Raw genomic sequence first — 23,799 nt, forward strand, 5'->3', positions numbered from 1 at the left:
GGCATTGTTGCTACAATATTGACATGGCACTAATAGCTTGGAATACAGGAAAGGGTGAATGAGCAACCAAGCGAGGCAAAAGTTGCGTGAGGCTCAGGCGGACTCGATTCAATCGCCTTTTCTCGACCCACTTAAGCTCAACAGCAAACACTGTTCTGTTTGTCTTTAAATATTACCTTCAGATGCTTGACCACTGCGGGCAAACTCCCTGAGGAGGTCTAGACTGGACATCTAACCCTCCCACAAACCAATGATGCTTGCACGCAAACAAACAAACACAAACACTGGCTACTTTTAAAATGGGATTTCAAAAGTCCAAAAGAACTGAAAAGACCAACAACAGAAAATATCATCCCTCAAACCAGATCTTGACCATGTTGTTCTTTTGGCTGATCATCTGATTGTTTTTTGTTTGTCTTAGTTGTGCAGGGCTAAACAACTTCAGACCTCAAACCACAAACATAAGGAAACCTGTGTCAGACTCCTAGTACTACAAGTCTTTGACGTGATCATTTTTACTTTTATTCACCAAGCCAAAGGTTGACTAAACACCCAGACCAAGTAGATTTATTATTGTCTCCATTTCTCCAAAATGAATGCTGATACATGCTCTTACAACTACAAATATCCACAAAAGCAGGGTGTATACCAGGATTTACATTACAGAGTGGCTGTAAATGTTAATAGGGTGTTGTAAATACATGCTGCCATCTTGGAGCTATGCCGACAGCATAATTAATCGCACAGTTTGAGTAAGGTTTATTATGTTTTGTAGGTACAATACTGGGTAGCGATTTCATAGCATGCTAATGATATCGAGGCAGGAGGTAAGGTACTAAGGCTACATTTGAGATAATTCAATAAACTCCACATGTAACTTACTTTCGCTGAACCCATTGCTGTGTTCTAAATTGTCTGCTCTTTCAAACAAAAGTAAAAAAAACGACATTTCCTCCAGAAACGGTTTCTCATTTTTCTTCTGGGCCCCCATACCAACCCTAAGACAATCCATCAACACAGATAAAACTTCAGCTTCATTTCTCACACTTAGATTTTCCTGGGCAGAGAGAAGTTGACTCGCATATTTATTCCACTAACTCAAGTTCATCACAGTTCTAGGAAAGCATTTCTTTGTACTGGATATTGCATCCCATGGGCCACGATATTGAGCTGGGCTATTGTTTTATTAGGTCTGCAGGAACAATGTGTCTGGCTACAGTAACAAGGCTTAGCAGGCAGTCTTTTAGTCCAAATGTAATATACTCGTACATCCGGTGAGCCCGTCTGCTCCCATTGCTGTAAATGACCTTTCACGATGTATATATTTATATACTGTATATAACTAGAAAACCAAAGTATAATGCGACTTTTGCCTTCTTTTAATGCATAAAGAAGGGTCACAAGGCGTTCATGATCACATTTGCTCTTTCTTGAGCCAAGACAGTCAAGTGACTGTAAAGGGAGAGCGAGACAAGCATAAAAACCAAGAATCTCATGAGCAGAAGAGTCCTTTTAGTGTTACAAATAGGAGAAGATCCATGCAACTATGTGTACTTAAATACGGCAAAAATAATAATAATAATAATGTTGTCATCAGAGTGGTATAAACACAAATCTCATCTATAAAATGCCCAGTTCTTCTTCTGTCTTGATTGCCCCTCAGAACTTTGCTTATTCAACCTACTGTTAAGTGGTGCAAAAGAGAATGGAGACCCATTGAAAGCCCCCATGCATTTGTCCTAAAGAAAGTAAGGTGGCAAAAAGGTGGCCATAACCATGATAATTTAACAGTAAATCAGCCATCAATGTGACAAATGACAAAGGTCTTCAAGATAGAGACTAACACGGGATTGCAGTAATGGAGTGGATGTTGACTCCCGCTCCCTCCCACTCCCACAGAGGTTGTTCCCCCTTCCTCCCAATCCCAACTGAGTGTTTAAAGAAAAATCCCACTCCGTCCCGCAGAGATTGCGCCCATCCCTTCCAATCTCGAGTGTTTAAAAAAATTCCTGCCAAATCCAGAAACTTTCAAAAAAAAAATCTCACCAATCCCAAATTTTTGAAAAAAATACCACAGAGATTGATCCCAAAAGCAATCTCAAACTAAACTTTTACAGAATCCCACTCCCATTCCCCCATCCGCCCCACTTTTTAAAATCCCAATCCTGCTCCATTTTTCTTCCTCGGTATAAAATATGCGGTCCATGTCTGTTTTCGTCACCATAATAAATACAATGAATTACCGGAATGATTAAGAAACAAAGCATACATTTATTAACAAAAGCCGTATTAGTCACTTAGTTTAGCAATGTTTAGCTTGATGCTGATGGGAAATGTTCAAATATCTATTGAATTAAACATAAAATAAAATATAACTGCATCATGATTTCACTCCCGCCAACTCCCACCATCATGATTTACACTCCCGTCCATTCCTGCTGACTTTGTTTTCATATTTCCCGCTCGCAACGACCTTCGCTCCCGCTCCTGCCCGATCCCGTGATTGAAGGTGAAATTCACTTCCCCGGGACAGGGACGCGGTGGGAATGCCGAAAAATGTCAGCCTCTAGTGCAAGAAAATCAAAGATTTAAAGCTGACCCAAAGCCGGTCGAGGACAAAAATGGTGTGACAATAGTACGTAAAAATACATAATATGCTGTTGACATACAACAAACAGGTTCATGTGGGACACAAAACAGCCGTCTGACTAAACTCATCAATGGATCACACCATTCTGTTCAAGAAGTTGGGACGTACAGTAGTGATGGGGGAGACAGGACAAATACCGCTACGTGAATCTGAAATAGCATCGATTTTATTTTGATTTTTTATCCAGTGTGTCTGCAGAAAAAAACCAGGAACTGATTTTAAGGATTTCTGGACTCCTACCGTCATTACACAACGGGCCACCGAACGTCGTCATGCTGCAATCACAGCTGAAGCCCTCCCACTGTTGAAGACAGACACCCTGGTTGGCACATGAGTCTTCCTGGCATGTGGTGCTGGGGCCTGAGCATGGAGAGAAGTACAACACACAGTGAGCCCACCAACATTACTTGCATCATTTCACTTTACAGGGAAAATGTCACAAAAATAACTATCCTCCTACAAAAGTGACACACACAGATAAAAAAAATTTACTGTGCCAACACACAAAGAGCATATTTTGATTAATGTATTTAAAAACTGTCAACTGCATGACAGGTCAAACATTTTTAAAAGCATTCAGCAGAGACGAACATCACACTTTTGTAATGTACATACTGTAGTTACAATTTACATACCTGTTGAATGCGTGGAGGCAGAATCAAAATGTTAAACAGAATTTGTGTGATCAAAGTAAACTGCCTATCAGTATTATTATGATTTTCATGTGCTACTGTGTTGAAAAAGATCGTTCTTCAATGACGTGATGGCGATTTGCTGTTATTTGTGCCTTCATCAAGTCAATGAATTCTCCTTTAAGTCTACATTTTGTACAGGTACAAGTTGAGCCAAGCATGTAGCTGTGTGCTGAATTTCTGAAAGGACATCAAGATGGTAAGGGTTACTATGGATGATTGTGGAAGTTATTCAAGTGAATCCAATGACATTCGACAAGTACAAACTTATTGATGCTGCTCTCCTGCTCACTATATTACGGTAGCTAGTTCAACATGTTAAAAGATTGGACATTGAATTATGGCATACACATATTAACAATTAAAAATTCATTTTAGTTCATATTCAAATGACTATTTGGTCAAATGTTTTTGAATGCACTGTGATAGTGGTGCAATTTGATCTTGACAATAGAAGAAACATGAGCAATGTTATAAGAAGTCTGAATTTGGACAAGTGAATGTTAAAATTTACGTAGGAACCTAAAATAGCGCTGAGACTAGCAGTCGCTGTCTCTTTCTTAAAACCTGCCTGCCATATCATGAAATCCTGAAAAATGAATGAACAAACCCCATAAGAGTCAACTCTGGTCAATGCATTTGTAGTTGGATGGACAGAAATGTTGAGAACATTTTATTAAATTTGTGATGCTGATGCATTGTGCCATAAAACGTTGATATGTTTAACTGCCTGCAAAATTAAATTGTATCTTCATAAGATCATCAGCAATCCTCATTGTAAGACTTCAATTCCCTTAATACTCTGACTTTACTCTCTTGTATTTACAGTTCTTATCTCGTAATATAAAAAGAATGTTTGGAACATAACAACGTTATAAGTTGAAATATTTCAGCTTTCTTCTCATAGTATTATCTCACTATTAAAAAAAAATGCTTGCATGAGTACGTACAACTTTAAAACTCAGTACATTTCAGCTTTGTTCTCATAGTATGCTTGGTGTGACCCTAATAGAATTCGCATACTAGTGATCCTAAAACAATCTAGAATCAAAAATTATATATTAAACGGTACCGTAAAATGACATTATTAAACAATACCGTGAAAATAATAATAATAAAAAAAAAGAATGTGTGAATTTTGATGTAAGAGATCTTGTTATGAGGGTTCAAGTAGAACATAACGTAATTTTATGACAGGTTAAGGCATGCAAACAGCACTGTGTGAACCAAAAAGAAGAAGACTCAAAGAAAGAAACAAAACATTCTTTTGTCCAATGTGAACAACATATTGCAGTACTTAACACATTTATTAGACCACAAGAAGAGATCATTTGGCATGAAATACTTTAATGAAAACACTTTCAATTTCAGTGAGCTTTTAACTTTTCAGCATTTTGAACAGGAAAGAGGAATTTCAAATTGAATTCAATAAACTGAGCTGGCTTACTGGGTTTATCTGAGAAGTCAGAAATTAATCAAGCATACCATTTGCCACTAAAATATTTCTTTCTGGAATGCAAGTAAATAATTACAGTATTTTCTGAAATCTTAACTAAGAAATAATGTATTTCTAGTTTTCTGTTTTTTTTAATTAAAAAATTATAAGAATAATTACTATATTGTTGCATAACAATATCATTTTGGTTCAAAAGCTTCTGCACACTGATGTATTCACCATTGAAAAAAAAAACAAAGAAAAATGACTGGTAATTACCAATGATGTTAATTTCTGGCGGCTGTGGTACAAATATGAGTGGTGGTCTAATAATTGTTTTAAGCGCTGTTGCTTGCTATTGCAAATCAAAAAGTGAGGCACATCGATGTATAGGCTATACACTCCAAGACGATCACCGTGAAATCCCTCCTTGCATGCCTGCAGGTGTTTGGTTTTGTTCTGTGTAGAGTGCAACAACAACAGCAGAGTGGATGATGAATTTAAAATTAATGCAGTAAATTAAAATTAAATGTATCAAAAGGGGATGATCCTTGTATTCCAGTGGGACTAAAGCCCATGATGTACAGTACACTGGGAAGGTGAAAGGGAAATGTGGCAGTCATCTCACCCAGGGAAATGTGATATGTGTGTCTTTCGAGAAGTGGGGGCAAGGAAGCATTGCCGACGCAAAGAAGGGAAGGATATCAAACGTCGTATTAAAAAAATTACTGTATCTACCTTGCAAATCAGCTTTCATCAATGCAACTTTTGACAGCAAAATGGTAGAAGAGGAAGAGGCAAAGTATAGCAACGGTTAGTAAAACATAAGGATGTCAAAAGTGGAATAACTCTGGAAGGTGGAGAGAGAGCAAGTGTAGATGAAGTGGGTGTATGAATCACCCAAAAGGAGGGATGCACAATCAATGGATGTTGGGGTAAGCCAAACTCTAAAAACATTCATGAAGATAGGCTTTAACCACACTGCAATAAGCAATCAAACAAATACAAACAGCGTTCATTGAAAGTAACCATTGAATTTGTGTGGCATAAAGAGCACAACAAATTTGTCACAACCACAAAGGGTGCTGAATTTGATTACATTTGTAATGTTGAATCATAAAAAGATCATAAATTGTAAACTCAATTGAGAGGAGTGGATGAATTGTGAAATTAAACTAGGTGACTGATGCCGAAAAGTAAATCCAATATTATCTTTGGATGCGGTGCTCATGCTAATCATGAATGCAACAAAGGTTTCATCCATAATTCACAATGATTGCTTCTGGCAAACTCTCAGATCCAGTAAGCGTGCACAGTGCAAAACGAAATGGCGATGGAATTGGAAATAGCAGTAACAGTTCAAATATGGCTGAGAGAATAATCACATTATAGCCAAATGAAATTAGCAATTGCTCATGGTAAAGTGTCAGTGCTTGATGCATTTGTACAGAAAGCTTACTGCATTTATTCATATCACATGCTATTCATGGTACGAGTTAGCAGTGTGGGTGTCTCAGCATAAACACTGCAGTGTGTGAGCGAGTGTGTGATTGATAACATCCATCCATCCATCTTCTTCACCGCTTATCCTCACTAGGGTTGCGGGCCGCTGGAGCCTGTCCCAGCTATCTTCGGGCGGGAGGCGGGGTACACCCTGAACCGGTCGCCTGCCAATCGCAAGGCACATAGAAGCGAACAAACATTCGTGCTCACATTCACACCTACGGGCAACTTAGAGTCTTCAATCAACCCACCACGCATGTTTTTGGGATGTGGGAGGAAACCGGTGTGCCCGGAGAAAACCCACGCAGACACAGGGAAAACATGCAAACTCCACACAGGTGCGGCCGGGATTTGAACCCTGGTCCCCAGAACTGTGAGGCAGATGTGCTAACCAGTCGCCCACCGTGCCGGCTGATTGATAACAATCAGAAGCAATTACATATTTGTATTATGTCACAGAGACAATAAAATACTGTAGATAATGAGGAAATACTGTACATCCCCACGAGGGATGGGAATGGGGGACAAAAATACTTATTGCTAAATCATCTGCATAATGAATGATGAAGAATCCAAGTAATCATTATTTGGGTGTCAATTTCTGTTTAACTGGGAGTTTTAAGGAGTGTGTGTGTTTTGGTCTTTCAGAGAGGGAGTAGGCAAGTGTAAGCATGGGAAAGGAGCAGTTCGTTTAGCAGTGATCCTGTGCTGTCAACATCAGGAATGTAAACAAACACCACAATCCCCAAAATCCAGCCAGATCATGTCTCTCACTTTCTCTTTGCACCTGTGCAAAGTATGAAAGAAGGAAAAGAGGGATGTGGAGGGTTAAGTAGAAGAGTGGAGGCTTTTTCCCCAAATTAAATGAATCAAAACTATACTCACCGCTAAACATTTACTTCAATTTAAACAAACACATTCATTGTGTGCAGTAGTTTGAGTCAAACCTCTTTACATTAAAATACATAAAACTATTGCAACCAAAGGGACAAAATCCAGCTTCTTGTTTTTAAATAGTAGTATGCTAGCAGCAATCCAACAACTGAAACAATTGTTCTGAAGGTACTCCAGTTCAGTTTCGTCAGCAGGCTGTTTTGGCAGAAAAGTATTAGTAGTCAAAATTAATGGTACCTTGGATGCAGCTAGAGTGAAATCGATGGTCCCTCAATGATACAAAAGTTGGATCCAAATGATTTACAACTTGAGCAGTTGGCCCACACTAAAAAGAAACGACACTGAGAGACGCTGTCTCATACAAGGTGTGTCAGAATAATTTCAGGACTGATGTCACAAAAGCTATATTTTAAATTCAAACTACCCTTCTAAGTTATTCCCTTGGAGTCTAATGTACTTTCCCATCCTTCGCTGCCATGCCTTCATGCACACCTGTCAGGATTCTTCCAGGATTCTCAGCAATTCCATAGTCACTGCCATCTTGATGTCGTCCATGTCTTCAAAATGGGTCCCTTGATGACCCCTTGAGCTTGAGAAAGAGGGGGGGGGGGGGGGGGGGGGGGAATCAAGCGGTGCCGAGTCAGGTGAGTAAGGAGGTTGCTTCAAGATGGCAAGATGGTTCTCAGGCTGTAACTGTCGGACTGTCATGGTGCAGCAGCCACGAGTTGTCCAGCCACAACTTTCGCCTCGTCTCGCACACTGAACGAAGAAAATGTTGCAGGATTACTTTGGAGACGTGCCGGTTGATCGTCTGGCCCGCACTAAAGGGGAAGCTTGCAGTTTGTACTTTTGGTTTGAAATACGTACATGTTTTGTGACACCGGTCCTGGAACCTTTCTGACAGACTTCTTACAATAATAGATGTTTTTTGTTTCATTTCACTGTGGTCCAAATACTCCTTTTGTTTTCCATAGAATAGAATTGAAATGGAAGTATTTAAAACAACAACAACTGGACAACAGAAGAGTAAAAACAGCAAAACCGTGACCCAAGATACTTCAACCATCTTGGATCAGATATAACTAAAAAAATAAATATGATTCTTAGCAAATTAATTCCCACAGGTTTATAGATGACCAGTTGGAAATTCTGACTGATGGTCAGTGCCGGTTGACTTTAGATACCGCAGATCATTTCAAATAACATTGGCTCTTTCTTGGACAAAATGTAAGGAATCAGTTGAGCATTGTAGAGCGTTAAAAACAAAACAAAAAAATACTCAAAAGTTTCGGCATATGCTGCAGATTGATTTTTACTCCGCCATATAGTTCTGCTGGCATGACAATTCTAAAAACTATCAGGAAGCTCAAAACTCAATTTAACTCAAACCTCACCTTCACATCCCCTTTCGATTTGCCCCACACAGTCCAACGCATCTGACATCAAGTCAGGGAGACGGCCATTCAGATCCACTGATGCCAAACAACCTTGAAAGCCCTCTTTGGCATGCACCAGTTTGGGAAGTTCCTTGTACATCTCCTTGGTCACTCCACCAATATAAAGGTTACCTGAATGAGGGAAAAATACAATACTTACCCCTCGTGGAAAGATATGGTAATTGCACTATAAAGTAGACAGTAGGGGCGAAAAAGACTGCTACATTGGGCATGAATAAAAAAATCTCATCATCGTTTTATTTGTTTACTTGTTACGATCATTCTTTTGTAGATTTCTTGCATGATGTTGACTTGGTAATTTTTTAATGTAGCTGTTTTAAATGTAAATTCAACTCATATTAGTTGATTTCAGTTTTGTCATCAGATAACAATACACACGTGACGATGATGTCATTTTAACACTCGGTACAGCAGATTGTACATACCCTTTAAATCCAGGTTTTTGGCCCCTGTGGTGGTCTGGGTGGTAATCTTGGTATCAATCTTGACAGTGTGGAGGTTGTTGGCATCCCTGGAGATGATGACACTGTGCCAATTGTTGTCATTGAGAGGCTTGTTGGAGTTTCCTTTAATCAAATGGGCTCCATTTCCCAGGTCTGACACATAATGCAGGTATCTACAATCAGACAGCGAAAGACCATTTACTATGTTTAATCATGAACAGAAAACTAAAAGACCTGAACAAATGATCATCAAAATTGAATGTCACAATAACAAAACATCATGCTGAAGTTTTATAATCTTCTATTAACCTCTCTTAAAACTGGAGCAATGGTGTGTGCATGTTCCTGGAGTGCATGTTTTGTTTTTGTTTATTCATTCATTTTATTTTACTTCTGCATACGCACTAATGACGCATTAGTGCGTATGCATAACAAAAATAGAAAAATTATTGTCAGTCTGCAGAATTAACAAAGGCTCTTGGCTCTGATCAACAACCAATCTTTAATTCTGTACTTTAAGAGCAGTTCACAATTTATATGATCAATTTAATAAAAAATCTTTTTTTTTTTTTTTTTTTTTTAAAGAACACTTTTTAATGTTTCTCCAAGCAGAATATTATGTACCGGGTGATTGAAAAGTAACTCCCTATTTTTAAGTACTTAAGTAATTTATTTCTGAACTATAATTCTTACAAGAAATGAACATGAGAAGAAAGTATATTGCATGGAGTTTTATTTCAAATTCGATATGAGCGCCAGCATTAGCCACCAGTTTCTCAAGCCGCCTGGGAACCGCATTAACTGATTTCACAAGGAACACTTGTGGGATGGAAGACATAACTTCTCGTATTCGGCCTTCAAGTTCTTCCAAAGTCGTTGGTTTGTTTGAATAGACTTGCTCCTTTAATCATGGAACATGCACAAAAATCTTTAGAAAAATATTAAAACATATGAATAAATTGTAAGTATTTTAAAATTGAGAGTTACTTTTCAATCACCCTGTATAACTTCAGGCCTTACTTGAAAGAAGGTCATCCTATAGCTGTATTTGAGCATTAAGAAATGCACTCTTGGGTAGTTGATTTCTTTTTATGTTGGGTACTTGTGTGCCTTTGTGAGGATTAAAAAAGGAAGAAGACTAATAGCCAAAAGCTCTCAATAACAATTCTGGCATAAAGGTGATAAGAACGAAATATGAAGTTCTTTAGTAATGTGAAAACTGTCAAGGATTTTATTTTCTTGAGAAACTGTTGTGAAGTATGAATTTTTTCATGAAAAGAACCATTCATTCTTATACAAGCAGCTTAATAGTAAGCATTTAGTGTTTCGTATTTGCAGGTCTCTTCAGCTGCTGACACGCTGACAAAGAATAAAAGGGAGAGAAAAATACAATGTGAAAATTGCACCTGAAAAAAAAAACAAGGTTTGCTACCAAAATACATTTCAGATACAGTAGATATAAAAAGTATACACACCCCTGTTCAAATGCCAGGTTATTGTGATGATATAAAACAGTGACACCAAGATAAATACGCTAGAAACCTCTTCCACCATTAGTGTGACATCATATCTTCTACAACTCAGTTGGAAAGAACATTTTCAAGAGTACAAGTGTAAAAAAAACAAAAACAAAAAAAAAACAACTGAGATAATGTGGTTTCACAATAGTATACAGTCTCAACATACCCTTTGACCAGCTCCACCACAATGAAGTCATTCCCATCCCCACTGTTATAGAGGATGAGGCCATCAGAGGAGGTGGTCTTAAACTGAAAGAAAAGATGCATGGAGTAGTACGCCTGTAGAGCGGTGAGGGTGACGTAGCTGGAGCGCGACTTGAAGGTGACAGGATCAGCAATGATGTTCTTGAAGCCGATCATGGCGTTGAGTTCACAGTAGTCGATGTCGCCGTTTTTACACAGGTCTATATAGGCCATGCCATTGAAGGAGAGGCTTTGGAGATGACCAATGAAATTGGACGGCACCATGGCCATGAAGCGCTTTTCCGTCACGATGCCGGTCTCAATGTTGTGGAACTCCAGTTGGGTGTGGTCACCGGCCATTTGACCTTTGATCGCACAGATGGGAAAAGAAAAGGTAGTGTTGCTGGGGCAGTGGGAGAATTACACAACTTCCCGAAAATGTCCAAAATACATGAAGAAGTGTGTTAGAATTATCAAGATTCGCAAGCAAGCTATTCTTGAGATTGCCTTGTTTTGATTGTCTTATATTTTGTCAAGACTATTGGGACGATTAGGACCAAATCCATCCATCCATCCATCGATTTTCTCTAATGAGGGTCGCAGGTGAGCTGGAGCCTATCCCAACGGATTTTGGGCGAGAGGCGCGGTACACCCTCGACTGGTCGCCAATAAATTAACCAAACATGCATGTTTTTTTTTTAATGTGGAAGGAAGTTGGAGTGCCCAGAGAAAACCGATGAAAGCACGTGGAGAACACGCAAACTCCACTCAGGAAGGCCTGAGCTGGGATTCAAACCCAGAGCCTCTTGACTGTGAGGCAGACATGCTAACCACTAATTCTCTAACGTGTTGGTCGGGACAAATGCCAAGACAATCAATTAAAATACTTTTACAGTTTTCCAAACATTAGCAAACTTGGCTCGACTTTTTAATAATACTGGTGTTGGTAAAAAAATAAAATAAAGAAATAAAAATCTGTGTCTTGACTGGGTGTATTCTGCAAGAGATCACACAATACTGTAGAAAAGTATTGAAATATAGTTAAGCCCAAAATTATTCAAGAAGGGCATTTTTATACATTGAATGTATGTTTTCAAGTTGGAATGCAATCTTGTGCACCAAAGATTCTGGAACATTCCAATATATATATATATATATATATATTGGGAGGGGTGGGGTTGCATTGTTAATTCAAAGAATGAATAAGAAGAATAAAAATGTCTAATTGTACTTGTAATTGGTACAACAAAATTGAAAAATGAACAGGCCATTCAGAGACTAGAGACTGTTTCTCTCTGACCTTGTTTCAATGCCATCTTTTTAAACCTAAAAATGAAAATAAAGACAATAAAATAAAGATGACTCAAAGCTACAGTATATGCAACATGCAGAAGTGAGAACAAGAAGTAAACAATGATGGATTTCTCTCAGAGTTTGGTGAAAATTCCAGCATTATCTAGAGTACTCTAATTAACTAAATTCATAACATTAGATATGTCTGTATAGGGAAAGGGAACAAGTATTTTATGTTTGTCCAATGGTAAAACAAACTGTCACTTTCTTGTGTCAGTTCCAGCTAAGATACCATTCACCAAATAAAAATTTACTTTAACTTGAAAGTTGGCCAGGGTGTGAATCATTTTGGGTTTAATTGTATAAATGACAGGGGAGGGGGGGGGGGGGGGGGGAAATAACAACAATAAGTTTGTAGGTTTACTTTTTGGTAATTTAGAAGTACCTTCCACTGGTGTCAGATCATCTACAGTCAGTGTCAAAGTCTTTCCCCTCCTGAACACACGTACTGTGTGCCACTCATTATCGTTCAGATTCTGACCCGCAAAAATAGTCTCTGGACCTTTGCCTGCAGGACAGCCCAAAAATGGTTAACAAACATACACGTGAGAGGTGAATATACTACAGAAATCCGTACAGAAAACAGTGAAGAAGGTAAAAGAAAAAGAAAAGAGGGACATTCATTATTTCAGCAAAGTCAGAAAACATGAAGGTTGACATAGTTAATGGTCCATAGAAAACACATTATTCTGACTTGCACTTTGCCGTTCCAGCATTAGACAAAAGATAGACATCAGAATGTTCAAGAAACTCCCATTTTCACATGCAGAAAGAAGGTAATCGAGAAGCCATACTTTAATACCTTTCTGCTGTAAATCTGCTCTGTTAGTGGTTGTAACTAAGTAAACTTAAGAAATGGGACAAATATAAAGTAGCTTGTCTCTGGTGTCTGATAGACTGTTGTATTCAACTAATTTATATTACACCACTAGGTGGCAGCAGATGACCATCATGAGATATTCCATCTCACAACTGGGCATCACCTTGCATTCCTAATTTGTTCAGTTTCCCTTAAATTTGAGATATTAAATAACTTATTAAAGAGATAGTCATACAATAACAGTAATGTTTAACAGAACCATTTTACTATGTTGTAAAATGGGAAATGTAAAGCAAAAATAATGTTGCTGTCACCAAATCCAGTCAAATCAAATACAAGAAAATACAGAGTGTGGTTCCATTTTCAATAAGCACTGTCACAAATAAGAATGTTCATTTTGGAAACACAGCACCGTGTATCTGATGCTTGTTGCAAGCTAATTAAGTACAGTGTGAACATTGTGCAACCATGATGTGTTTTGATGCTCAGTGATAATTTAACTGACATAACACTGCAGTCCTCCGATTCATGCCTTCAGCCAATCCTGAAAATACTGCATGATCTATGTGACTGGAGTAACTGAGAGGTTACATAGATTCAATGTGGCAAACACCTCAAGCATAATCTAATTTAAAATCTGATAAATTAGAGCAGCACGACAAAGTGCATGAAAATTATAAAGCCTGAAAGAATCCTCTCTGCAATTACCACTCACAAATCACACAAGCCCTGAATTGGTCTGACGAGAGAAACACGCAACCTATGTAAAGATCTTGGAATTTTTATAGATGCCGCTCCAGCGTTCTCCTGCTGTGCCCACACAACCAAACATGAGGATGACAATATCCCATTGTGACAGAATTAAATCTCAAAAGGTTCTGCCCACTCTGAGGCTTATTTTAGATAGGTGCCAGGTTCATGCTCTTCAACTCCTCTACAGCTATTTATTCTCTCTTCTTCAGCAAGTTTTAAACCACTGATGCAATGCGTATGCAAATGTGCGGATGCCAAAGTTCTGGGACACGTTCAATCTTAGAGGCCCAGTTCTGCTTTGTAAGCACTAAACATAGGGGCAGGATTGAAACTGGAGCAGGATTAAGGGCCAGAGATATGAAATAATGGAATAGACTAGGACTTGAAAGTGTACTTGATCTTTGTCTTCCATCTTTCTGCCCTTATTGCTCTCCAAGGGGAGAAAAAACGAAGCGGGCAAAGAGGCCTTTTACATTACGCCACATTCCCTCACTGCATCCACTGTCTTACTGTGTGGTTGTGGGACTGACATTATAGGCCAATGTGCGTGCAGCTTCCAGCCACCAATGATCCTCACTTATGGTGATCTATCTGCAGTGATGGACCCACAGCGATGTTTTTCCGCCTCGTTGACTTCTGTGCCCAAAGGAACAGCAGAGAAGTATGGCACAAGGGCAGCAAGAGAACATGTGATTATCCAGTCAATCAACTCGGGTTGGCAGAATGACAAGCCAGACGCTGGTGCTGCCTGGCCCAACACCACGACTCACTCAGGTGGACCAATCAGCAACTGCTGGATTACTGTCAAAAGCACACATCAAAGCCTGTCCTGGTAGCTTAGTGGGCAACACCAGGTGACCTACTTGTGTGATAAATGCTGAAATGCATTGTGAAATTGTTTTGTCACGCAAAGGTCATTAAACAGGGCCAATCAGTCCAGTAAATTCTCTTAATTGAATTAGCACTCGAAAAGAAAATAGAAAATGCTGAAGTTTATTACACCAGCGTGTGGTTGGAAAATAGGCCATGAAATCTCATGTTTGTTTTGACTAACCAGGCATGTTAGTCAATATAATGTATGTCACCATAAGGGGCCTTTGAGACTTCCTGATTTCACCTCAAAAAGTAGAGACTTTCCATTGAATTTCATATTAATTGCATTAGGTAGCTGTTATGGCTGTAAAAAATGCATATTGGCCAAGCTGCAACATGTTTTTTTTTAATGAAAAAACTGGAAGCAGACAATGTAAATGCACACAGCTAATGAGGTACTGTAGGTGAGCATGTTGACAGGGTGGACAATGACAAGGTGGACATTTTTGACTTATGTTAGCATTTAATGAGCATCTGGTGCACCTTAACCCCGCAACATGATTCAGTTAGCGAGCTATGTACTGTTTAACAAATACAGGGCTCAAAGTTAACTTGGCCTTGCCCTACTTGCAGTATGTAAGACGATTTATTTTTGCAATGATATGGAGTCGACCTATTTTATTATTTCCTTTTTGGGACTAATGGAATGTAATTGCGGAGGGATATGTTTTAACGGGAGTTAGAATCGTTATCTCCTCTCCGTGTGATGTTCATCCACCCATGACTTTCGACTCAATAGTACACCACTAAAGAGTGTTACTGTTACAATAGGCTTAAACAATTCGGCGGAGGAGCGGGAGCGGCGCTGGCGGCAACACACGGAGAGGCGACTCACGGGGCTTCCCGGTGGCGGTCGTTGCGAGCCAGGATGCAGGCTTCACGAAGCGGAGGTCCACGGCACGCGATCCCGACCCGTGTGTCTGCGTTTGCTGGGACAGAGGCCGGCGTGAATAACAAGGCGCCTTTATCTCGCCCAGTCGATTGTGAAGTGACGCTCTGACGGGCATAGCACGCCGTAGAAGTTGCAACGCTGATGCACTCCTCTCAATGCTGCGGTCACGTGGGACAGTCAGTCAATCAGTTTATTTCTTTAGATTTACATGCATGGTAACATGAGTTACAAGTCCAATTGGATACGTTTACACTCAAAGGAGGAAGTGAAACTCTACTGCCAAGACAAGGCCACGACGATACCGAGGCACTTTTAATTTCGCGATAATGTGAATATTGTGACATCCCTACATACGACAATAATATTTTTTCATATGCTTGCCCGATCGAGAATGTTGTATGTTTTGTTAGCTTGCCCGTGACTATTTTTTAACTTGCCACGGGCAATCGGGAATCAGTAAACTTCGAGCCCTGAAATATATATAGAAATTCTAAAATGTTTTTATATCAACTTATATTTTGCAGTGACAGAGTGGACATGTTAAGCTGCGCAACATTCAACTACACCTATAATATGATGAAATTATGAAATAGAAATGTGAATATTTATTCTGCAACTATCCACTGTTTCAGCCTCCACTACAGAAAGTCAACATGCTCATCGTAATGTAAAAAAACACGCCAAAAATACGCATTTGCCCCATGATGACAGGGTGGACAGCAATTTCATGGACACGGTGCAGTGCAAAATGTTCAATAATCCATCCATCCATCCATTTTCTTTACCGCTTATGCTCACTAGGGTCGCGGGCTGCTGGAGCCTATCCCAGCTATCTTCGGGCGGGAGGCGGGGCACACCCAGAACCGGTCGCCAGCCAATCGCAGGGCACATAGAAACAAACAACCATCTGGACTCACATTCACACCTACAGGCAATTTAGTGTCTTCAATCAACCAACCACACATGTTTTGGGGATGTGGGAGGAAACCGGAGCGCCCGGAGAAAACCCACGCAGGCACAGGGAGAACATGAAAACTCCACACAGGCGGGGCCGGGGAATGAGCCCCGGTCCTAAGAACTGTGAGGCAGATATGCTAACTAGTCGTTCACCATGCCAGAAAATGTTCAATAATGATTATGAAAATAGAATATGAATGATAAAAATTTGTCATTTTAATTGGTAGATGTGTGTGGGAGCCAATAAAATAATTTTAAAAATAGGCATAAAATGAAGCAAACACATATGAGGAGACTTACTCTCTAATTTACTGGTATGTCTGCAAATGTTTGGTCACTTACTGTACAATAGGACCTCAGTTTCATTTGTCTGCTACATTTTCATAATGTTTTAATATTTTCTGATGAGGACCCCAAACGCACTTTATCGTGATATAGAGCCATGTGTGACACAGATATGTTGTCAGGTAAACATTGAAAACATTTCACTCTAGTTAGAAAACAACAACATTTATCCCTGTAATGTTGGAGGAGGGTGGAACCAGGAGTCCATCAGTAGCCAGATAACTGAAGAGTATGTGTTTTAGTTTGTTGTCGCTTAGTACACGTTATGAGTGTTTAAGTCAAAGTGGCAATGTTTTCTCGAGACAGCTCTCGGCAGCCCCAGGGAGCCTCGGTCGCTAATTGACAGTGATGTGTTCTTTGAGTTGCTGCTGAAATCTTTCAGCTACCAAGCTGACCAGAACCACAGTGCCTGACCTGACACTACACATTAATTAACATGAGTGGGAAATAACAGAGACAATAATAAACATGGATAAAATTTTGAATTCAACATGAACTAAACATGTTTTTTTCCCCAAACTTCTTTTCATATGTCCTGAGACCCAAAATTTTGTAAATCTTCAATTTGTATTCGCCTAGTGCCTCTATTTATTTAAACAGTCGTTTCTCCTTGAATAGTCATTATGGATGTTACTTCAGTCTTTTTTTACTTTGTGATGTGCACTACAAAGCTACACACTTCATGGAGCAGATTGTCTTATTTAAAGCGTCAGCGATACTTTACAAATATCCCCCCCAAAGGTCCTCTTGTCATGGTATTTTTGTTTTACATAAAAAAAAAAAAAATACTACTACCAGTCCTAATATCAACATAAAATAATTACCAGGGTTTTGTGTGCACACACATTATGCCTTCACAGTATCATCATAAACCAAGAATGACCTTTTAAAGCGTTGAAATGGGGAATTAGAGCTGTGAGCTTTTCATTTGCATACACAAACAAGGGCTGCATCCAGGAGGCATGAACATTGCTATTCAGCATTTAGAAAGGTGTTAAGAGTGGCTGGCTCTCTGAGGCATGTCTAGAGGTCACTCCACGTGATGCGACATGGGGGCATTGGATGTGTAAGGCCTCGCTTTCTCATCATGACCTTCGGAATACGGAACACTGACTTACAGCATATTAAACCCCTGTATAGTATTTGTGGGGACTGGCTCTATGAAAGATATTTTATTTCATTCATTATTATCTATGACACTGATAGTGTGTATAGCTCTTGGAATCATTAAACAGGAAGAGAGGTCATGGATTATGACTCCAAAGATGTAATAATTTATTCATCACAGTTCCTGAATAATAAATGTCAGGGATATTTACCTCCTAAAATATTGCAGCGTTACCTCTTTGTTGAAGCACACACACTCACAGACGTGCGCACACAAAGACAATGATCTATTCTTTCCACCTCCCACTTCAAACATTTCTTTCTGCTCTGTGAGGCAAGTTAATGAGAATAATAAAACCACACTCTGTATTTCCTGTATATGTGCCGTGAATGACCTCCTCAATTTACATCCAGCTAGACGTACTAGAGTCTAAGTAAAAGAAAAAAAATGTGACAAGGACCTCATCCATGTCGAATATCACTGAAATATTACTGAAAATTTGATTTTTATTTTTTATTTTTTAAATAGCACTAGAAAATATCAATAGAAACGTAATATTTCATGGTTCCAAATCTATTACAACCTTCCATTTTCACATCTTATGAACCTCTAATAATAATTGCAATGCAAGATGCAAGTCAGATACAGCTTACGAGGAATTTTGAATGTCATTTATAATGGCTGCAGAAAAGAAATAGAATGTCTTTTATAAAACAAGGCTGCTCGGAATCTGGTAGTAGTAATCTGGTGGTAGGCTACATGAATGCCCAGAGAAGAGTAATAGAAGAGATGAATGTGAGCAGTAACTTACTGGAGGTACAGTTTATCCTGATACAATCTAGATGGGGAAGAATAGATGAGAGATAAATTCATCTTTCAACATTGCAGCTGCAGACATCAGTAAAACATACAGTCCACCTCTCTGGGGACAGACACACGGACGCTGACCGTCCTCTGATGCTCTCACTCATGGCCTCCAGCTGCAACATGACCGCTAAAGTGCTGCAGCAGTCGAGATAGAGGAGCATAACATGGTTTTTGGGAATATCCAAAATAGATGATATTAATAGCTATTCATTCTATATATGTTTTGATTTCATATTCTAGGTGAATTATTTACATTTATATATTATGAGAGCATGAGATTTTGGTCAAAGTCAGACAGGGCCAGCTAGGAAACTATGTCTATCATTTTGCAAACAAATCATGATTATCCCCTAAAATATGACACAGTGTTTTAAGATTATTACCTGATCATCATCTATTGTAGCTGTATACTATAATAGAGAAATTGTGATGATTCTGAAAATGTTTTGCAAACAAATCATGATTATCCCCTAAAATATGACACAGTGTTTTAAGATTATTACCTGATCATCATCTACAATAGCTATATACTATAATAGAGAAATTGTGATGATTATGAAAAAAATTATCTCCATTTAAAGAAAGTCTGATATGTATTTCAGTCATTTTATTACAGTACATTAAAATTATTCACGGATTTTTACCTTGACTTAATGGAGAGTAGGAGTTCATTTGTACGACACTGACTGAACTCCAACGTATGTGTAAGTGTATCTATGTTCTAAAGCTGTAAAAGACAAAAGTGTACAAAAGAAGTAAGCAGTTTTTTCTAGTCCCTTTTGTAGCATGCTGGGTTGTGGTCTTAATTCTACCACAGCAGCTCGAGTTGTCAACTTTAATGACTGACTTACAGTAAGCCGCGGGCACACAGGCTTTATCTTATTTTTCCCTTTTTACCTCCCTGGTTGAAAAAGCTCAGCTCATGTTGTGCTCTGCGATAGGTGACCCAGTTCGAAAACCCCCTCCGTGCCTTCCTTTCTGGCCCTGCCTGTCGTATGTTGTCAACCGCAGCAGAAAAGTGGGGGCAAACAGCCAGAGACCAACACTTGCCTGCCCTTACAGGGAATGCTCAGGTTTTAAAAAGGTGAGCCTTCTGATAGTTGATACATATCTTATATATATATATATATCTTTGAGGAGGAGACAGTGACCTGTTGTTTTTTGGAAAATCATTTCTGTTTCATAAGTTAAAAAAAAGCAATAATACTGTCGATGGCGATTATCGGTGTCTGTCTGTCTGTCTATATATCTGCGTATCTATCTTGGCATTAGATATATCTGCAAATAAAAGACCGCCAGGAAAGAATAAGGTGGCAACAGCACCACAGCGGGTCTCAGACGAAGACACATATGAGGAATAAGTTGGGGGAACGGGTGGCGAGCATTTCCTTGCTGGGAAAGGCAACTGTGAGCTCAAGTGGCAGTAACCAGAGAGCCGCAGACTCTTGCCATTGAAAGCTTTACACCATCTCTTTCTATTCAAGAGTGTGAACACAACAGCAATAATAATAATGTGTGTGAGGTACAATGGATGTGGTGGTGTGGCGGTGCATTTGAAAGAGTTGTCAGGCATAATTTAGCTCAATTTGACGCATGACTTTGCTGCTGTAGAGGATACGCGCTTGGTTCGCTACCTAAATTAACGGTCAGCCGAACGCGACCGCTCTCCAACTCCAGACGCAGGGTGTCGGCCGAGTCCCGAGAGGTGGTGGCGATTAGGATGCCATAGGCTCGTTGGGATCGGAAGCGCATAGAAACATCTTCAGCTTCTGTGTGCATCACCACTGGCAGCTGGACCTTCATAAACTTGCTGCCGTCGTAACTGAGGACCGTCGCCTCTGCAAATAGAATGAAGAGAGGGGCAAAGAATTGTAAGATCAGTGATACAGAATTCGCCAGTTTTGCCTCAAGTATGGGATGTCAGTCCAGTTGAAGGGGTTAAAATACATCCCTTAAATAAATGTTTCCAATCAGATTTCTCTGATGTTATTCCCTAATGCTTATGGACCCTAGAGCAGTCTTTCCCAACCTTTATTTTTCAAAAGTCACAACACACCACTAAACAAAAAAGGCACAAAAACTATAGAAACTGGAATAATCTTATCTCCATCCATCCATTTTCTGAGCCGCTTCTCCTCACTAGGGTCGCGGGCGTGCTGGAGCCTATCCCAGCTGTCATCGGGCTGGAGGCGGGGTACACCCTGAACTGGTTGCCAGCCAATCGCAGGGCACATAGAAACAAACAACCATTCACACTGACAGTCATGCCTACGGGCAATTTAGAGTCTCCAATTAATGCATGTTTTTGGGATGTGGGAGGAAACCGGAGTGCCCGGAGAAAACCCACGCAGGCACGAGGAGAACATGCAAACTCCACACAGGCGGGGACGGGGATTGAACCCCGCACCTCAGAACTGTGAGGCTGACGCTCTAACCAGTCGGCCACCGTGCCGCCTAATCTTATCTCAATTAATGCAAAAATTGACTTACTGTGTAAATTTTTATCTGGGCCCGTATAGTTCAACACAAAACTTATATACGTGCAGGAAGCCATGACTCATTCTGTTGTTTGAACAGTAACAAGTGGATACACAGGTTAATTGTACCTTATGTGCTCTAGTGGAAGAGCATTTAATTATTCTGACTTTCACTATATGTCGCTGGCATAGATAGATGACCAAATATACAATATGTGTTCAAAATAAATTTTCGGACCAATGAAGTGAAATTGGAGAATTTCTCGTGCCACAACGATGATCTTTCAGGGCACACTAATGTGCCATCACACAGTGGTTGGAAATCACTTCCCCTCGGGAGCTGTGATATATTAACCACTGTTGTAGTCATTTATTTTCTTATAATGGAATTTTGTTCAACAAGAGATTTTACAGTTTCTATAAGTAAACCGCAATTTCTAGTTTCATGCTTATGCTTGATCAAAAGTAATGCCGAGGAAACAACTTTGGTACACTTGTATATAGTCGTGTAGAGATGCAAAGGAGAATAAATAAACAAGGGAGATGTGAAACACGAATAAGAATGTGGTCATTTGCATGTGCCACTCAGCCGTAAGCGCATTGCTAGTGTGCTTCGAAAGACATTTGTGACTCACAGAACAGAATTATAGATCGCCGTTGCTCAGGATTAATCATTGTCTCAAAAATGGCATCCAAACAGACTTTCTATCAATTCTATCATGTTTAGGAGGTGGCCTCCAAACATTATGGAGCATGGAAGCACATACAGTATAGTACATGCTATGACAGGATCATATTCCATGAATAAAAGAAGTAACTCAAATTAATATAAAGTGACTGGAGCATTGTTTCCACGTTTTGTGCGTCACAACGACAAACTACACTGGGACATTGATGTAGGCGAGACATATTAAGATCAACATGATCTGTGTTTGTCTATTACCCTTGCATATTGAGGGTCTGCTCGCAACATTTACTCAAAGCATTAGGCAGCTGTCTAGAGAAATGCCAGGGAAATTGTTCAACGCTGGCAGGAGTTTGTAACAGCATTTCTGGGAATGTAACTAAATCGCAACCCAATAACAAAGCCATTACTGCTCTTGCTGTGCTGAGACAGACAGTTCGGAGGCGAGGGAGACAGATAGTTTTGGGGTTATAGGGTATCACTGTCCCACACAGCGCCTCATCACCACTTCCCAGTCACACAGAGTCACATGTCACATCCATCCCTTCCGTACTCGACTCAGTCACGTTTCTCACCCAAATCTAATTTCTCTACGCCCCTCCTGGGGTACCCTGCAGATGACAGGGGTGTGCAACAACGAGTCACATTGCTTCCAACCGGGCTGATAAAGCAGGTAGTTGCATTTGGAAACTTGTCGGAAAATGCTTGGAAATACGCAGTTCAAAGTCCAAATAGTGCTTGTTTCCGGAGCATACAGTATGTGCAGTGGTTTGCTACTCTTTACACCTAGTACATACAAGCTCACAATATTTGATCCATTTTCTTTAGTCCCATTCTCATTCTTTCTCTAGTTAATCCCATCTGTGAAAATAGGATGTACTGTATACGCAATGCTGATGAACATAATCATCATATCAAATTCCTACTATAGGGGGGGAAAAAATGCCTTTTCATATGCCTCAGCTTATAGAGAATATATTATACTGCAGGAAGACAACAACCACGGGTATACAATCCAAAATATTTGGAGCAATGAGTTGAATTGCCTTGTTTCCTCGTAATTTACTAGATGTGATTGCCACTAGAGTCTGCAGTGAGATTGAAAATGAAACTGGTGTTTTTAATCACTAAGACCATTACGTCACCTTTTCAAACATTCGCGAAGCAAAGAGGAGAAAAGTCCAAACGTATGTGTCGAGATGTTGAGTAAAATGTGAGGGAATCACAGCCTCGTCCAAAGTGAGCACCACTGAAAAATGTAATACTGAATGCAGTCGTTTTCTGGGGCTCTTGTATGAAAATAAATTGAGCAGAATGAGGCTGGTAGTGTGCCCGACAGGAGACGGTCACAGGGCAGATAGAAGCCACCAAACTAAACCAAGCAATAATTTTCCCTCATGTAAAACAGAAAACACTGTTGTTGTGTGTGCTTTTCAGAGGAGTCAGCATGTGTTTACATCCGTGTGATGTGACAAATTAGGCTTTGATACTAACAAGGGGAAGGAATAGCACACACTACACCGTTTCTTCCTTCCGTTCTCCCCTCAGGAGAAGAGGCTCTGCAAGGAAGGGGAGCTGTCAACTGCATGTCACAAAATTGTGACGTGCATGCCAAGGTACTAGGGCACCAGGTCCAATCCAATTTACATTTTGCTGGGGGACAACTGCCAAAGGCTTTGGGAAAATATATCTTCAAGGTTCAGGATAAATAGGAGGAAATGACAATAGTATGCTATAAATAATTCAAAGACACTGTCCTCTTTAGCATAGCATTCTTGGACCATGCACAATCCAATAAGTAGAGTTCTAATGATTAAATATGTGAAAAGCAAATTCTGTCAAGTGACAGGATTCCTGCACATTGTCTCCAGAGCCAGTATGATATCTTTACA

The 23,799-nt window shown here is 39.7% G+C and overlaps 1 protein-coding gene across 26 annotated transcripts in view; it reads right to left on the bottom strand.

The window, feature by feature from the left end:
- The window catches only part of LOC133486280 (neurexin-1a-like), a 254,088-nt gene that overhangs the window by 104,317 nt on the left and 125,972 nt on the right, over positions 1-23,799 (bottom strand). For 17 of the 26 annotated variants that reach the window (XR_009790980.1, XR_009790981.1, XM_061791204.1 and 14 more), the window contains 7 exons: positions 20,380-20,583; positions 18,690-18,716; positions 12,516-12,638; positions 10,761-11,142; positions 9,057-9,247; positions 8,569-8,742; positions 2,891-3,010 (listed from right to left, as the gene is read on the bottom strand). Coding sequence is in view for 24 of the 26 variants with exons in the window: in XM_061791204.1 (XP_061647188.1) it covers positions 2,891-3,010; positions 8,569-8,742; positions 9,057-9,247; positions 10,761-11,142; positions 12,516-12,638; positions 18,690-18,716; positions 20,380-20,583 (1,221 nt within the window). In the remaining 2 variants the exon portion in view is untranslated. Of the gene's footprint in view, positions 1-2,890; positions 3,011-8,568; positions 8,743-9,056; positions 9,248-10,760; positions 11,143-12,515; positions 18,627-18,689; positions 18,717-20,379; positions 20,584-23,799 lie in introns of those variants that run through there. The other 9 variants (XM_061791209.1, XM_061791208.1, XM_061791222.1 and 6 more) reach the window with 3 other exon arrangements.

This window comes from Phyllopteryx taeniolatus, chromosome 11 (assembly GCF_024500385.1).
Source record: "Phyllopteryx taeniolatus isolate TA_2022b chromosome 11, UOR_Ptae_1.2, whole genome shotgun sequence".
NCBI classification, from domain to species: Eukaryota; Metazoa; Chordata; class Actinopteri; order Syngnathiformes; family Syngnathidae; genus Phyllopteryx; species Phyllopteryx taeniolatus.